This window comes from Crassostrea angulata, chromosome 3 (assembly GCF_025612915.1).
Source record: "Crassostrea angulata isolate pt1a10 chromosome 3, ASM2561291v2, whole genome shotgun sequence".
In the NCBI taxonomy this organism is placed as follows: Eukaryota; Metazoa; Mollusca; class Bivalvia; order Ostreida; family Ostreidae; genus Magallana; species Magallana angulata.
In genome coordinates this window covers 30,246,982-30,264,854 of record NC_069113.1, presented here as the reverse complement: position 1 = coordinate 30,264,854, position 17,873 = coordinate 30,246,982, and the positions used below count along the sequence as shown (strand labels likewise).

At 37.0% G+C, this 17,873-nt stretch overlaps 1 protein-coding gene across 1 annotated transcript in view; it reads right to left on the bottom strand.

Moving 5' to 3' along the window:
• LOC128175558 (fibrillin-1-like) overlaps positions 1 to 17,873 on the bottom strand; it is a 54,384-nt gene that overhangs the window by 25,209 nt on the left and 11,302 nt on the right. Inside the window, exons 8-44 of the mRNA XM_052841307.1 lie at positions 17,618 to 17,770; positions 17,231 to 17,395; positions 16,853 to 16,975; positions 16,602 to 16,724; positions 15,810 to 15,935; positions 15,009 to 15,131; positions 14,783 to 14,902; positions 14,436 to 14,624; positions 14,037 to 14,162; positions 13,818 to 13,943; positions 13,547 to 13,672; positions 13,055 to 13,249; positions 12,776 to 12,904; positions 12,468 to 12,614; positions 12,270 to 12,308; positions 12,035 to 12,160; positions 10,845 to 10,970; positions 10,313 to 10,438; positions 10,102 to 10,227; positions 9,823 to 9,945; positions 9,567 to 9,692; positions 9,353 to 9,484; positions 9,036 to 9,158; positions 8,742 to 8,864; positions 8,435 to 8,560; positions 8,166 to 8,291; positions 7,930 to 8,052; positions 7,498 to 7,656; positions 6,703 to 6,771; positions 6,459 to 6,578; positions 5,577 to 5,702; positions 5,268 to 5,441; positions 2,070 to 2,111; positions 1,834 to 1,962; positions 1,482 to 1,610; positions 1,252 to 1,377; positions 513 to 635 (exon numbers count right to left, since the gene is read on the bottom strand). Coding sequence (XP_052697267.1) covers positions 513 to 635; positions 1,252 to 1,377; positions 1,482 to 1,610; positions 1,834 to 1,962; positions 2,070 to 2,111; positions 5,268 to 5,441; positions 5,577 to 5,702; positions 6,459 to 6,578; positions 6,703 to 6,771; positions 7,498 to 7,656; positions 7,930 to 8,052; positions 8,166 to 8,291; positions 8,435 to 8,560; positions 8,742 to 8,864; positions 9,036 to 9,158; positions 9,353 to 9,484; positions 9,567 to 9,692; positions 9,823 to 9,945; positions 10,102 to 10,227; positions 10,313 to 10,438; positions 10,845 to 10,970; positions 12,035 to 12,160; positions 12,270 to 12,308; positions 12,468 to 12,614; positions 12,776 to 12,904; positions 13,055 to 13,249; positions 13,547 to 13,672; positions 13,818 to 13,943; positions 14,037 to 14,162; positions 14,436 to 14,624; positions 14,783 to 14,902; positions 15,009 to 15,131; positions 15,810 to 15,935; positions 16,602 to 16,724; positions 16,853 to 16,975; positions 17,231 to 17,395; positions 17,618 to 17,770 — 4,713 coding nt within the window. The remainder of the gene's footprint in view (positions 1 to 512; positions 636 to 1,251; positions 1,378 to 1,481; positions 1,611 to 1,833; positions 1,963 to 2,069; positions 2,112 to 5,267; positions 5,442 to 5,576; positions 5,703 to 6,458; positions 6,579 to 6,702; positions 6,772 to 7,497; positions 7,657 to 7,929; positions 8,053 to 8,165; positions 8,292 to 8,434; positions 8,561 to 8,741; positions 8,865 to 9,035; positions 9,159 to 9,352; positions 9,485 to 9,566; positions 9,693 to 9,822; positions 9,946 to 10,101; positions 10,228 to 10,312; positions 10,439 to 10,844; positions 10,971 to 12,034; positions 12,161 to 12,269; positions 12,309 to 12,467; positions 12,615 to 12,775; positions 12,905 to 13,054; positions 13,250 to 13,546; positions 13,673 to 13,817; positions 13,944 to 14,036; positions 14,163 to 14,435; positions 14,625 to 14,782; positions 14,903 to 15,008; positions 15,132 to 15,809; positions 15,936 to 16,601; positions 16,725 to 16,852; positions 16,976 to 17,230; positions 17,396 to 17,617; positions 17,771 to 17,873) is intronic.

The following is a 17,873-nucleotide window of genomic DNA, read 5'->3' as shown; positions in this document are numbered from 1 at the left end:
GTTAGGACGCAGTTCATAATCCGTTCTATTACCCTCAGCGTTAGCAACGCACTTAGCAACGGGTAACATTAAAAAAATATTACATACGCGAAAATTATGCACGTACGGTTCGCTGTAGAATTCACGTTATTCCTATATAAAAGCAGTAAAATTTTCTTAAAAATTAAGACATTCAGTATAACAAAATAAATAGTGCCTTTAGTGCTTCGCGTCGGTTGACAATGGTTTTCTCGGGGTGTCAATTCAACTGTTACCCTCCCAAACAGGCACTATTTATATAGTGTTACCCATTGCCAAGTGTGTTTCTAAGGCTGAGGGTAATAGAACGGATTACCAACTGCGTCTAAACCAATCAGATTTCAGTATTTAACATGAAAGTATAATAAAAGATATTGAGGGCCAAAGAAGACGTGTTTGACAGCGTGATCTGACCAGACCAAGGCCAACAACAAAGTCAGATCTCGCACTGGTCAGGTCCCCCCCCCCCCCCCCCTTGTGGACCCAGGCCTTACCTTCACAGTCCTGATTGGTGGTCAGCCTGAAGCCTGGGTGGCAGTGACACCTGTAACGTCCATCAGTGTTCTCACAAGTTCCATTGTTACACAGACCAGGCTGGGAACTACACTCATCAATGTCTACAGTAAACAGTGCTCTAACAGTCAAATTCAGCAGTGTCAAATTATTTGCAGGGTTACATGAAGTTTATCAAGGGTCTTATTTGTACTTTTAAGTACTGTAAAACTTGCAAAAAAATGAAATGTTAATTTAGGACAAACATGCAATTTTGATTCCATACAAACTTAATTTTTTATCTTTAATAAGTATAAAACAAAATTTAACATCAAGGGATTAATACATAGTGACACCTGAAGAATCTGAGAGTGCATTACACAATACCTGAAATCTAAACTTGAAAGTCTTATCTATATCTTTGTCACAATACTCACATCAAGATTGTTTTACATGCATTTACATAGATAGTTTTCTTGTGGGTTTTTTCTCTGTACCTGTAAATTCCTGATTAAACCCGAGGAATTGATATTTGGGTAAAATTATAACTAAGAACTAAGAGGAATTAGGATAAAAGTTCGGCGTATTAGATTTCATACTCTCACAATTTGATCAAATACACAAATATTTAAGAATTAAGTTCTCCCATAAAATATGGAATCTACAGAATCACTTTAAGTACCTGTACTTCTATGTAATTGGATAAAGGTAACAGCTTGATGACAATAATTTAAGACGTACCGATACACGCGTCTTTGTTACGATTCAGTCTGTAGCCTGGATTACATAAGCAGCGAAACCTGCCCTCTAAATTGGTGCAGAACCCATTGGCACAGATTCCAGGAAACATTGTGCATTCATCAATATCTACAACAGATGTGTAAACAGAATATTCTCCGATCACTTGACTTGACAATTCATTCTAATAAGTCATGAGCAAACACTGCTGCTGGCTGGTGACCGAGTATTACCTAGACAGTTATGTCCGTTCTGATGCAGCCTGTAGCCTGCTGGACACTCACACCTGTAGCTTCCTTGGGTGTTCACACACTGCGCTATGGGGACACAGGGGGGCAGGCTTCGCCTACACTCATCTTCATCTGAACAATGAAAAATACAAATGCAACAATACAATTTATAAGCTGACTCTAAAATTAATCCAGTGAAATGACAAGTTTAAACCTTAGACCCTTGTAATCGTTTTTTTCTAACTAGCTTAACCCATAAATAGAAAGTAACATAATGTATAATTATAAAGTTCTTGATAAGTTGATAATTATGCATTTCCAGTCTAAATAATCATAAAAATGGTTGAAACATTACCATGACAACTATGACTGTCCACATCATACTTGTAGCCTGGGTTACATTCACATCGGAAACTCTCGTTTGTGTTAATGCAGCGGCCATTTTTACAAATAGCATCTCCAAACAGAGCACACTCATCAATATCTAAAACAACAATCTCAAATAATTTAGCTTTGATCAACTAAACAGAGTATCAAATAAGATCAAGAAACTGTGTGTGTAACAGTTACATAAACTGTATACTTTCTTACCTTTTACAATTGATACTGCTTCACAAAGAGAATTATATTCCTCTACAAAGACAGAAGCCATGAAATCATTATACCGAAATTGCTATTCAAACAATCTTTTACATTATTGTACAGATATAATGTCAAAACATGAGAGAAAACAGCCAATGCATGGTCCAAGAGATGTTTCCTGTGATAAGTTGATGCTTACTCATGTTAATATTTACATTGAACTTGATATGTAGTCTTGAAGATCTTTATTGGAGTTGGATTAAGACAGTTATCATTCCAGTGTCATGTTTTCTTCAGTACCAGTGCATTACAGTATTTCTGTTGAGAGTTTCTTGCCAAATGTGTAACAATCAGAATTAAAACACTAGACACGATTTCGTTGCGAGCAACGAGGAGGTCTTCCGTCTGATTTTAGAAATTGAGATTTATGTTCGATCTTGATTTTGCTATTTAACAGCTATACATGATTTAAATAGGAAAAGAGGATCTTCATTTAAAGTGCCTGATACTATTTTGTTTCAGGTGTAAGAGTTTTGTTCAACAAGTGTTTAGAAATTCGTCACCGTTCTTGAGATATCTCAGAAAGAATATTTTAGGGGCCGGTCCCTTATCTCCTTATTGGGGCCGCTGAACAAAAATTGTAAGGTTGCATGTTATTAGGTATATTATTTTGAGCATCTTTTCTTTTATACTGCATTTCAAAATATTTTTTCTTTTTGAGATATAGGTTATCACATTTTTGGACTTTTGACCCCTAAAAATCCTTAATTACGTAACACATGAGAAAAATCATTATAATGTTAGGCTACACAACTGTTAGATAAACATATTTGCTTCGATAATCTATTACGAAATACCCCTCGGTAAAGAACTATAGGAAAAAGACTTTAGAGCCCTCTAGGTCCCTAATATTAGGGGCTAGCCCCTTTTTCATGGTATCAAATGAAAGGTCATTTGATTATAAAGACATTTTGTTCAACAAGTGTTCAGAAATTCGTTACCATTCTTGAGATATCTCAGAAAGAATATTTTAGGGGCCGGTCCCTTTTATCTCCTTATTGGGGCCGCTGGACCAAATTTTTTAGGCTGCATGTTGTTAAGGACATCATTTTGAGCATCTTTTCTTTTATACTGCATTTCAAAATATTTTTCCGTTTTGAGATATAGGTGGTCAAAGTTTTGGACTTCTGACCCCTAAAAATCCCTAATTACGTAACATATGAGAAAATGGTTATACTGCCTGGCTTCATAACTGTAGATAAACATATTTGCTTATATAATTTATTACAAAATATCCCTCAGTAAAGAACTATAGTTAAAAAGACTTTAGAGCCCTCTAGGTCCCTAATATTAGGGGCCAGCCCCTTTTTTTTGGTATCAAATGAAAGGTCATTTAATTATAAAGACATTTTTTTCAACAAGTGTTCAGAAATTCGTTACCATTCTTGAAATATCTGAGAAAGAATGTTTTAGGGGCCGGTCCCTTATCTCCTTATTGGGGCCGCTGAACCAAATTTTTTAGGTTGCATGGTGTTAAGTACATCATTTTGAGCATCTTCTCTTTTATACTGCATTTCAAAATATTTTTCCGTTTTGAGATATAGGTGGTCAAAGTTTTGGACTTCTGACCCCTAAAAATCCCTAATTACGTAACATATGAGAAAATCGTTTTACTGCTTGGCTTTATATCTGTAAGATAAACATATTTGCTTATATAATTTATTACAAAATATCCCTCGGTAAAGAGTTATGGGTAAAAGAGTTTAGAGCCCTTTAGGTCCCTTATAATAGGGACCAGCCCCTTTTTCTTGATATCAGCAGAAAGGTCTTGTAAATATAAACCTTTTTTACATTACATGTTTTAACAAAATATTTTCCAGAAAAGAGATAAAGAGAGAAAAACACAAAAATTCACGACGCTTTTTTAATGTCAATTTTCGAGCCATAGCGAGCTTTGGCGCCAGTAGTGCTAAACATACAAATCAACAATCATGCAAAACTTCAATCTTTCCTTTACCTACCGTAAAAATTTGAGCTTAATATCTCTTATAGTTTAGGAGAACAACAGAAGACAAAATACCCATATAAAAATTAGAAAAATCTCAATATCTCAAAAACGGATGTGACGTCATCAATACAAAAAATTTCCAATCAAGTTCAGACCACTATCTATCACATCCTAAAATTTGATTGAGATCGGCCGAGCCGTTTCTGAGAAATCGCGTGCACAAAAAAAGGGGAAAAAATAATAATAATAAGAATAGGGAAAAAGAAACCGAAGAATAACAAGAAGGTCTTCCGTTGGAAACGGAAGACCTTAATTACATCATACCACACTCCCTATGGTGGCCATTTACATTTTAATGCTGACAATTCCTATATCAGAGGAAGCAGACCTACATGTATTATTTGTTAGGATGTTTTAGTAATTCGAGTGAACTTAAAATCAAATCCATTTGGCAATATACAGTAGATATCAAACTGAGAGTGTTACGTAGTTCCACGTCATATAAAGGAAAAAAAACAGTCTATCTATATGCTGAGAGGTACAGTGTATGTATGAGCTGTACTACCTGTGTCAGGCTGAAAGGTACAGTGTATGTATGAGCTGTATACTACCTGTGTCAGGCTGAGAGGCACAGAGCATGTATGAGCTGTATACTACCTGTGTCGGGCTGAGAGGTACAGTGTATGTATGAGCTGTATACTACCTGTGTCGGGCTGAGAGGTACAGTGTATGTATGAGCTGTACTACCTGTGTCAGGCTGAAAGGTACAGTGTATGTATGAGCTGTATACTACCTGTGTCGGGCTGAGAGGTACAGTGTATGTATGAGCTGTACTACCTGTGTCAGGCTGAAAGGTACAGTGTATGTATGAGCTGTATACTACCTGTGTCAGGCTGAAAGGTACAGTGTATGTATGAGCTGTATACTACCTGTGTCAGGCTGAAAGGTACAGTGTATGTATGAGCTGTATACTACCTGTGTCAGGCTGAAAGGTACAGTGTATGTATGAGCTGTATACTACCTGTGTCAGGCTGAGAGGTACAGAGCATGTATGAGCTGTATACTACCTGTGTCAGGCTGAGAGGTACAGTGTATGTATGAGCTGTACTACCTGTGTCAGGCTGAGAGGTACAGAGCATGTATTAGCTGTACTACCTGTGTCAGGCTGAGAGGTACAGTGCATGTATGAGCTGTACTACCTGTGTCGGACTCTGGACAGGGCTGACAGGGGGAGTTCCAGGCCTTCCCGATCACCGTACAGCAGCACTGTTTGCGGGTCAGGTTACGAGACAGGGGGTTCTCACAGATGTACTGTGGTGGGCGGGACCCAGTGGTTGTATAGTAGGTAGAATAACAGTTGCCTTTCCTCATATCTGAAAAATACATATAATTCATAAGCAACCCTTATCTTCTGACTAAAAGATTACCGAAATAATAGTCAACTTTACTACACATCAAATTCAGATCTTTCAATAGTTGTTTTGATATCAGCCCAAATAGTTGCTAACCCATGCATTTGGTCTCCCCTTCCATCAGGACATAGCCGTCGGGACAGACACACCTATAGCTGCCCCGGGTGTTAACACAGGAGCCATCCCCACACAGCGGTCCATTCTCACTGCATTCATCAATGTCTGTCAAACAATGACAATTCTTAGGCATAAAAATAACAAACAGCAACAAAAAAATCAAAAGCCAGAATGCCTCAAAGAACTATTGAATAAATGTCTAATCAGCAGTTTATCATTATGCTCTACATTATGTGTCTCTCTTGATCTAAATGTACAAATCAGTCATTGTTGTCTTAATCATTTGTGATAATGAAATACCGGTAATCTTTAACATGTTTAAATCTATGAAAAAATTTTTTTTATTTATAACTTACCAGAGCTTATAAAGTTGTTAAATTGAAAATAGCAGCATGAACATTTTTAATTTATTTGTTTTTCATATGAACAAATTTCCAAATCATGTACTTATGTTCATTTTCCAGAGCACGAAACCAACCATAATACAACAGATAAATTTTAACAAAAAATTAGTGTGATCTCATATGCACCACAAACAAATGATTTATACAAATCACAAAATACTTACTTTTTAAGAAAATAGTTTTAAGATTTTTAATAGAAAACATGAAACAATAAATTACACTTAGCAATGTTCGATCTGCTCACAAGCCTTATGATATATCCTAAAATGTAAATTGTTCTTAATACCAATTTCTAGTAGCTCTTAAAACATTTAATTTGTCTAATTTAATGTAAGAGGGATATTTTAACAAAATCATACAATTTCATGCATCATCAAAGTTCAACACAATGTTACACATTGTGATAAGCCTTATTTGGATAATTTATGATATAGTTGGCGTAAGATAAATGTCATACCTACACATCTGTAGTTCACCAATCGATGGCCTTTGGGACACACACAGGAGAAGCTGCCAAACGTGTTCTGGCACTCCCCGCCCTCACAAAGTCCGTCAATCTCCTGACACTCATCTATGTCTACAGAAGACCCAAGTTATCAGGTGAATTAGATCTTCATTAAATGCAGTTCCAAAATCTGTGTTTCAAAAATGATAAGAAGATAAGAACAAATATACAAGTATATATATGAGAGCTGACTTACCAATAGGAATCCCTGTCCCCTCGTCTGGTCGCAGGCCTGGATCCCCAGGGCACAGGAGTTGGTAGCCAACTAAAGAAAACATCATCATTTTAATATTACAACTGTACAGTATCAAGATAAAATTTCAAGTGAGAAATTGTGTCATACTTATCAGATGCTTTATTCTTAGGCCATCCTTAAAAAAATATTTGCTTGGAATTGCCACCTGGAGGTTTCTATACCCAGGAGGGAGGGAGGAATTTTTTTTTTTAAATTATCTACTAGAAGTTTCACTTATCAAAAATTGGTAAAGAATAGAAATCTCCAAATAAATTTTTTTTTTTTTTTTTGCTGAGAAAATTTTATCAGTAGAGGTATGAGGTGGGAGGCAATTCCAAACAAACAATTATCTTATTTTGGCCTTACTTTTTAAGATTTTCTTTTTACATTAATTCCTCTCAACATATCAATTGGAGTCTGTTATTTGAACACAACTGCTTTATTACCTGTTCCATTGATTTTTATCAAACTTTAATACTGCTTATTTACCTGTTCCAAGATTTACAACCCTTACCTGGTAAGCGTTCCAAATAACCTGTTTCATTCTATTTTATCTGTTGTGTTGAGCATTCTATATTACCTGTTACATTAAGCATTTTTAATTACATGTTTGTTGAGCATTCTATATCAAGTGTTCCATTGAACATTTTATCTTACCTGCTGTTGAGCATTCTATATTACCTGTTAAGTTAAGCATTCTATATTACTTGTTCCGTTGAAAATTACCTGAGTATTTAGTTGAGTGTTCTATATTACCTGTTCCATTGAGAGGACAAGTTTCACACCGCCCTGGCACCTCGCCCCAGCCCTGGCCAAAAGAACAACAGCAACTGGCCTTGTAAACATCGGAACCAATCACATTGCTGCAAATTCCCCGACTATCGACTTCCAAATAACAGTTACCACGCCTCTTGTCTGTAGTTAAAAAATCTTCCGATTTGCAATACAAGAAAAAGTGAGCAAGCTCACATACCTCACGCTCCCCCACTACTAACAAGTACTCATAATGAATGGCAAGGTATGCATTAAATCAGGATGTAATTGAAATAATGTCATTCCCCGCAGATTGTTGTAAAAAGTTTCTAAAATAATGAGGTTTTTAGATTAAACTCATATGCTAAAATATATGTTACAATAAGGATCCGAGAGCTTGCCAGGTTTACGACATGTATATCCAGCTATACCTACCGATACAGGCTGTCCCTGTGGGGTTGAGGACTTTGTTAAGGGGACACTGACAGATGTAGCTGCCAGGAACATTGACACAGGTACCGTACAGGCAGTTGTCGGAGTTCTCACACTCATTGATATCTACAACAAACAAAACAAATCAAGACATAACTTACAACTGTATATATTAATACAAGATTATCTTAATATCATATTGATATTAATATTATTTCTGATGAAGTAAACTGGTTCACCTGTACAGTTTCCTCCTGTAGCGTCCTGCTTAAAGCCTTGGTTACAGCGACATCGGAACATTCCTAGGGTATTTTCACACTCCCCATTGATACAAAGGTTACTGAAGTAGCTACATTCATCAATATCTACAAAAAAAAAAACAACACATTTTATTCCCAGTAAAAGTGAGCTGCTGGCCGATAATGAAAAACGAGGTATTAACAAATGAATGCTAAATTCAAATCTCCTTAATCTCAGAGAGAATTAATGATGGATTCCATGGACTGACCTCTGCAGTCCTTTCCATCCAGGGTAGGGGAGAATCCCATGTCACATTCACATCTATAACTCCCGGCCAGGTTAATACAGCTTCCATAATGACAAACGTCAGGGTTAATGGAGCACTCATCCACATCTGAAGTACACAGTGTCAACAAAAGTCTATAGCTCATGATGTACAACATGTAGAACACTAGTGATAATTCTTGCCATAAACAGCTAGGAACTTGTCGTTTAACATGCATTTAACTTTAATTAAAACTCTAACAATATAAAGCAGATCAACTCTTGAGACACTAGATATGTCTAGTTCTCACCACCACAGCTGTAGCCATCGCCTTTGAATCCCTCCTCACAGACACACTTGTAGCTCCCCGGTAGGTTGATACAGTCAGCGTGTATAGAACAGCCTCCATTGTCACGGGTGCATTCATTGCTGTCTGAAAAGAACAGACTGCTGGTGAAAACTCTACAGTGTCTATAGTACCACAGCAGTCACTTGAGAAACTTGCTGTAATGTGTATATCAAAAACATATCTTTGGCTTTCTTTGATAAAATAGTAAAAGATGTGGTTATTTGACATTATAGGACAATAAATAGAGTGAGAGACCTCTACAGGTGTAGCCATCCCCTGAGTAGCCGGGCACACAGTCACACTTGTAGGAGCCCATGGTGTTGATACACTTGGCATTCACATCACAGTTGGCTTCTCCTGTAGCACACTCATCATCATCTGTACATAGAGAAAAACAAAGAAATTAAAGCAAGTTTGACACTGGGAACTTTTTAGATTTGAATTTGAGGAATTGTTTTTTGTGCAAGTGGTCATGAAATCTTCTCTTATTGTCAAGATAGAAAACTTTGTCAAATGTTCTATGGAGACAAGCCAACATGGTGCTAACAGGGTTTGTTTGCACTAATACTAACCAGTGCAGGCCGGATTGCGGGACTCAGGTTTCACAGAAAACCCTGGCTCACAGATACATTCGTAAGAGCCATGGGTGTTGTGACAGGCTCCTTGGAGACAAATGTTGGCATTCTGAAGACACTCGTTGACATCTGCAACAGAAATCACAGGAGATAAAGCCAACATGATTTGAAAGAAAAGATAGGAAAATAGTCTTAAAGTAGCTTGATTTACCCAGACATTGTTTTCCGTCTCCAGAAGGAACCAGACCCCCTACACAGGTACAGAGATGGGATCCTGGCAGATTGCTACACGTCCCCCCACTGCAAATGTCCTTTGTGTCCTTACACTCATCTATGTCTACAGGAAAAACCCATTGAAACAATTACGGTGTGGCATTCACATAGTTGAAATGTAATAGCAGGTACATAAAGAAAAACTACCCGGTAAATAGCATTCACATAGTTAAGGTAACCAACCCTAAGATTACCTTGACATGACCGCTGGTCAGGCATCAGAAGGTGCCCTGGTTCACATCCACAAGAAAATGACCCAGGTTTGTTGAAACACAGTGCTTCACATCCTCCATTTCCCATGGCACACTCATCAACATCTGAAATACATCCCTCCAGGTAATCGTAAACAACGACACAAATCAGAGCTAACACTGGCAGTACCAAGTGGTGCATCCCTTCCAGGAAGAATATATACAGGAGTGTAAAAGATAGTAATATCTCATCATAAATTGAACACAGGTTGCTGTGCCTACCTAGACATGATGTGTGCTGAGGGTTGGGGCCGTACCCGTCCAGACACCGACACTGGTATCCTCCCAGGTAGTTCTCACAGACACCATTACTGCACAAACTGCTGCTGTCACCACATTCATCGATATCTACAAAACTAAAACCATCACAAATACTGGACCAAAAGAAAGCTGTACAGATGGATCCATAATAAATGCCTGGTAAAAAACAAACCTTGACATGACTGTCCATCCGAAGACAAAAGGAGTCCCTCCGGACACTCACATAGAAATGTTCCAGGAAGATTAAGGCACAGTCCTCCTTTACAAGCGTCAGATATCTCTTCACATTCATTGATATCTACAAAAAAAATTCCCATTTATAAAAAAGAACTATAAATAACAAGTTATTTCAGTTTTAGAAGAAAAACATAACGTAATAAGCATTGCTGTAACCTGCACACACACATATAGACAGTTGAACCTCAATATCTCAATCGCTGATATATCTTAAACAATGGATATGTCAAAGTGATTCATAAGTCCTAAGCACTTCTTTTTTAAGTCTTTTACCCTCGATTTCTCAAATACTCAGATATCTCGAAGTTTTTTTAGACGGTCCCATCTAGTTCGAGATAGCGAATTTAGGCAGTCCAAATAAGACAGCAATGAATAACATTGACCTAATTTTGATACTTCATATACATGAACTAAGAACTCATAAACTGAAGAAATTCAAATGATGAGAGTAGGAGTGATCATATTACCCATGCACATCTGGTCCATCATGACTGGCCTGAAGCCTCTGTCACACTGGCAGCGGAACATCCCCGGGGTGTTTATACAGCTGCCATTGCTGCAGATGCCGAAGGAGATCTGACACTCATTAATATCTACAAATCAAGAATATTACATATGTCAAGAATAGGCTAACACCATCATTAAAAGGTTAGAGACTAAAGACATCTAGAGTAATTAACAAATAGTAAACTAGAGGTACTGTGAGCAAGCTCACAAATGATAACCCGTGCTAAGAAATAAACTTTACTCACGTATTTTTCTACTATAGAAAATGATGGATGCTATCTACTTAACCATCCATGTTCCATCAATAACAACTGCTCTATCTTTTCAAAAATTGTTAATGCTAATACGAGTACATAAACCTATTTTTATTCTTTTACAAATTCTACATTTAAATGTAGAACTTTTCCTGTCAATGACCTTGACCTCACCCAATTAACCTTTGGTCAAAGTCATGACACACCCTCAGGTCAGAAGCAATCTTTAAATGAACTTAAAACTTCCAATGTTTCTCCTTAAGAAAGATATTGCCCAGACACAAATTTTGCACTTTTCCTACCAGTGACCTTCACCTTGCTTGAATGGCCTTGGGTTAAATTCATGACACACCCTCAGGTCATAAGCAACCTGTGTGTGAAGTAAGCACTTCCATAGTTTTTCCATAAAAAAGATATGGACCGGACACAAATTATGCACAGACAGACATACAGACAGATGGATGGACAAGGTGATTCCTATATACCTCTCTGAACTTTGTGAGGGGTATAATAAAGCTATTAATTCTATACGAAAGAATTATTTGTGGATTTTTTCATCAAGTAATATAAATACATGCATAATCTACAAAGAAAAATGTATTGGTTCTCAGGTCAAACATTTTGAAATATAATACAGTAGCCAAGTATTTTATTGCAACATTTCCAAAGGGGAAAAACTTAATTTTCATATTTAACTTAGAAATGAAAATTGAGTTACTTTTCAATGTGTAAATAAAATGACACAGGCCCTGGTGCCTCAGAACCAATTTTTTGTTTTTTGCCTAAGTAATGAACTTTTTGTAAATCATGCATTCCAACTCTAATGCATTTATAAGTATTGCACTGAAGTTCTTAACACAAAAGGGTTAAATCTTTCGAGCATGCAGTGCACCTACCCAAACAAGTGGTGCCGGTTTCGTCCAGTGTGTATCCCTGGTTACACCTACAGGTAAAGCTACCTACAGTGTTCCCACACACACCGTCTTTACAGATGTCAGGGAACTCTACACATTCATTAATGTCTGAAACATTTTAAACATGCAATTAGGCAAATGTGTGGTAAAATTTACAAGTATAGTTTTTAAACTTCAAATTAAAATCTCTCAAGTAGTGCGAATCTTAACTTCATACCTGGTTGTTTTGTTGAATCACAGAGTTTCTTGAATTCATCTGTTAGGGAAATTGATCAACAAAAAAGTAATATTAATTTAAATCTCTTATAAACCTTAATATTTTGAAAGTTGTTTACTAGGATCTTGAGAACAACATTACTCAGCAATTCTACTGAGAATTAAATGTCTCACTATAGATGAGTCAGGACCGACTAACCTGAATCCCTGCGCGGACAGGTAGAACAATCTGGTCCCCAGGCCTTCCCTAGGGAGCAGCAACACTTTGCCCTAGAATATCTGCCCTCCACTGGTCGCCCACAAGATCCTTTAGAGTACTCCAAGAAACAAGTGCCTTCTCTTTTGTCTGCAACCAACAACTTTCAGTATTCGTTTACCCTCTCAAATATTCTACACTATTGAATGTTATGATAATTCTGTTCTGTTATGTAAAAACACATTTTTTTTCTAGGTTATTAGACTGACAAAGCAGACAATAGAACATCAAATATCATTGGTTTGTCTTACCTATGCACCTTCTTCCTGAAGCATCCAGTATCAGGCCGGGGGGACAGTTACACCTGAAGGACCCCTGTGTGTTAACACACAGCCCCCCTCCTTCACAAACATTCTCAAACATCTCACACTCATTTATATCTGTCAATATCAAAGGCATAAAGATATCAACAAAATAAAATGTCCTTATCACAACTTCATCATCATCATCATCATCATTGTTGTTGTCATTAGCTAAACTTGAATTTTATATTTAATGTTCTACCAAACTTTCAATGATTCTCTACTCACCAATGCAGTTTCTGCCATCATTGCTGGCATAGCCCACTGGGCACTGTCTCTGAGGAGCAGGAGGGCACTCCTCACAGGGACTACCCCAGGCCACTCCAATGCTCCCACAGCATTCGGACTTGGTCACCAAAGTCCGGGCATTATTCTCGCAGCGCCCATTGTTAATTTCTAACCAACATGATCCCTTTCTATTGTCTACAACAATATTTTTATGCCTTTAAAGAGAAGTTCTTTTCCCCAATAGTAAATAGTATTGGTGTGTGACCAGTTCTTGCCAGGTAACATTTCTCGCCAGTGCATTGTTACGTCATTTTTTGTACATAATTTAATGTGTTGATAAAATGATGTAACAATGAACTGTCAAGACACGGAACTTGGCAAGAATTAGTTGCACGCCAGTAGAATACTTGCAACATTCTTTAAAATATATATTATATTGCCATAAGAATTCAAATTTTCTCACATACAGAAATGGCTTAACATCAACTGTACCTAGACAAATTCTACCGGTGGAGTCTAGTTTTGTACCAGGGTCCAGACAGTCACATCGGAAACTTCCTGGAACGTTGTTACATGTCCCTCCAACACAGGGGTTACTCTCCAGACATTCATTGATATCTGAAGACAGGATACATTATGAAACAAATTGAACAATGTTTCTAACAAATACTGCCAAAGAAAACAGTAAAAATTCATCCATTTAACCCTTTTTTCTATCACAGCAATTCAATTCCAAACTTTGGTTGAATAATGATCATATTACCTTGACAAGTTATTGTGTTGGGATTAAGCCTGAACCCAGCGGGACAAGTACAGTGGAAGCTGCCTATAGTGTTCTTACAGCTGCCACCACTGCAGTAATTAGGATATCTCTCACATTCATTTATATCTGTAATAACCATATTTAGAATTCATTTTGGAATTAATATTCAAAAAGATTGCAACAAAAATCTTTCAAGCAGAACACATTTCTCTTCCTTACCCAGACACTTCTTCCTGGAGGGATTTGGGGTAAACCCTTTGTCACAAACACATCTGTAAGTTCCCTGCAAATTCTCACAAGCTCCATTTTCACAGATGTTGGGATTCAGCATGCATTCATTTATGTCTACCAATGACAAATTTTCTTTAGTATTCTAGAGTATTTCATTCAAAACATTTTCAAATTTAGATATTAATTATCTTGTCCATTTCAAATACATGCACTGTACATATACACTAAATTTTTGTCAACATTTTATTACACCTTAATTAATGGCTAAACTCAAAAGTGTGGTAAATTACAGTATGCTTATGATTGTCTCATTAATGTATTGGTGAAATAAACTTCCAGAACCTACCATGCATTTTATGGCTCAGTGCGTTTATTGTAATCACTTACTCAAGGTGTCTGTACACAGTTGTGAGTACAGAGCCTCTCCTTTCCTGGGACACAGTTCACATCGGGGTCCCCAGGCCTTGACAGAGTCATCGTCCATACAACAGCACATGGACTTGGAGATCTGCATGGCTAGGGGACTGGAGCAGCGGCCCCGTCTGTACTCCAGGAAGCAGTTGCCACGCCTCGTATCTGTAGGAAACAGTATCAACACCGCAATCAGAGTACCCCCATCATCAAATGGATAATTATAAAATATACCGCCATTCTGGGAAACATTTATTAAGTGTCCATATGCCTGATTAAGACAAACGTTTATAAGTACTGGATTTAAAAGATTTTGTACTAACCCAGACAAGTTCTCCCGTCTGTTTGTAGCTGGAAGCCAGTAGGACACTCACAGCGAAAACTTCCCTGGTTGTTTATGCAGATTCCATTCGCACAAGGATTTCTCAGACATTCATTTACATCTAATTGATTAAATACATTGACATCAAAAATTAAATTTCAGTCTATAAAAATCAGCAGCTGAAAAAGAAAAGAATCATTAAAATCAACTCTTTTAGTTTTGCTTACCTAAACAGGTTCTACCGTCGGACGAAGATGTGAAACCAGTGTTGCATACACACTTGTAGCCACCATTAAGATTGACACATACTCCATGTGTACACATACCAGTACGTTCACATTCATTGTAATCTGGAAGTTTGTATTACAAAGATTAAATTGTGCCTCTTTATATTCTCAGCAATACTCTTATGTACCAATTGTGGATTACTAGAAAAGAAGCAATCATTAGTCTAGAAATATACATCTGTGAATAGTTCCTGGTAAATCTTGCTACATTTATGAACCTTTTTCAAGAAGAAAGAATTGGGTTTGAAGAAAACACTGTTTTGTTGTTGTTTTTTTAATTAGGTACTGACAGTTACTTTATAAAACTTTTGTGACTGGTCTTAACTTTCCAATTATTTATTTCCACCCTCGCATATGTAATTAAGCTAATATCTTGACATTTTTTGCCCATTTATTTAATTTCACATTTGATTCTTGATCTAACCTTCTCATTCATCAGACTTAAAAAAAATTGTTTGTATGCCCCTGTTCAAATCAAGCACTAATTTCAAACCCGACGAGATTTTCTAACCACTAGTGGATTCCAAAATGGTTATCTATCAAAACAGCAAAATGGATTTGATTGAATCAGTAGATTTTCTAATAAAAGTGGTAGGCAAGAGACAGAGTTAAAAAGCGGTAGATTTCTGGGTAAAGTGGTAGAGTTAACATGAATGTATACACACACACATAAAGAATGTCATTAAACTGCTAGACTGAGACCAGCACTGTTGGTCATGATACGTGGCTGCTGATGCCTACCTAAGCAGTATGCCCTGTCTGGGGACAGGCGGAAGCCCTGGTGACAGACACAGTGGTACGACCCCTCAGTGTTCTGACAATTCCCATTGGTGCATAGTTTACCATTCTCTGTGCATTCATTGATATCTAAAACACACACAAAAGCATCTATGATAATTGTATAGATCCATTCTCTGTGTCAATCAATATAAATTATACATATGATCACATGACATTTATTGCATATGCTCTGCTTTTACGCAAAAGTTCCAAAATCAGATCAATTATGAAAAATATTTCAATAGTGTAATGTCAAATGAATACTGTAGATTCCTAATTATATGCGAGGAATTAATATCCCCGTAAAATCGCGAGAAATACATATCGCAGATTTTAAAATCTCACTTTTATTTTTCGAACACGTAAACTAAACACCACAATGATAAAAATTCGGCGTTTGCGATTTTATATTCTTGCGATTTGATGCAAAACAGTTGAGTCGCTGAACTAAGTACTCACGCAAAATAAGGAATTTACAGTAGTATTGGAATTATCATACTGGTACTTATTACCATTCAGATATATACTGTTTAGTTATCAGAGAGAAAACTAGGTCTCATCTTGACAAATAAATCAAATTTCATTCAAATTCTAACTATTTCAAAGGAGTAACAGCGTGAAAATTGTTGCCCTGTAAGTTATGCTAAAATGGCATGCTTAGTCATTACATGTACAATTTTAGGTTTTTGAGAGGAATAGGTTGCTGCAGTGTATTGCACCTTTAAGCAGTCTTTGTTTAGTTGTCAGACTCACCGTAGCAGACCTGGAGGTTAGAGGACGGGCGGAACCCGGGGTTACAGTCACATTTATAGCCGCCATCCATGTTCACACAGCGACCATTAAGACACATCCTTTTTGTTGCACATTCATTCATGTCTTCGACAAGAAATAAAGATTGATTTAAGCAAAGTTAACAGGTTTATCAGATCAGACTGAAAAACTGTTTACGGAAATTATTTTCTTTAGATAGAGTAACTGTTTTTTGTGAATGAATACATAAATACCTATACATCGTCCATCCGATGAGAGCCTGTATCCGCGGTTACACCTACATCTGTAGCTACCAGGCGTGTTCAAACACTGACCATTCATACACACTCCACTTCGCTCGGAGCATTCATCGATATCTTTCAAGTAAAAAGAAATTTAAAAAGTTACTGAAATTTATAACTTTATTATTTTAAATGGAAGAAAACAAAAATAAACTCAACAACTTTTCAAAATAATAGATTTATATTCAAGCCACAGAAATATACTCTTCTATTCTGTGAAATCCCCTGTTTATCGATTTTTAAAAAAATTCATTTGATGATTATATAAATCAAAGAATCAATATAAAAACGTCAACCCATTATTTGGATGCTATTATGTGTAAAAATTACCTGTGCACCTGTCCTTGTCCGAGGTTGGTTTATAGCCGGGGTGACACACACACCTGTAGGAGTACTCGGTGGGCTCGCAGCGAGCATTGACACACAGATTGGGAAACAGCCGGCACTTATTCCTGCTAAATTCTCCCCCTTTTTTACAAAGCTCAGAATGTGCTTCTGCAAAATGAAATTAATATTCTAATACATGTATGCATCAATGATGTTTCAGAACCTATTTCAGATAATTGTAAATAATGGTTTATGTCTTTTTTCAAAGTACAGTAATATAAAACAAAACACCTCTAAAATATTAAATGCTAAAAATGTTGATTAAGAAATGCTCTACATCTTCGCCTAGAGTTTAATCTACAATGGGAAGACTTGTTTAGCCTGATTTACCATTTCCCGGCTGAGGACAGATCTGGCAGTTGGAGAGCTCCCCCCATCCTTTGCCGGAATCACAGCAGCAATCAGCCAGAGAGAGGAGGGGGACCATCGGCTGGGAGCACCTGTTGTTTACAACCTGCTGAAAGCACCTCCTCCTCTGTATCCCTACAAACACAACTAACAGGATAGCTTTCTTTGTCTATATTACAAATACAATGTCTAAATTCATTTTAAACTGAATTGTTCACTTGTGTTTTAAGAATAATGC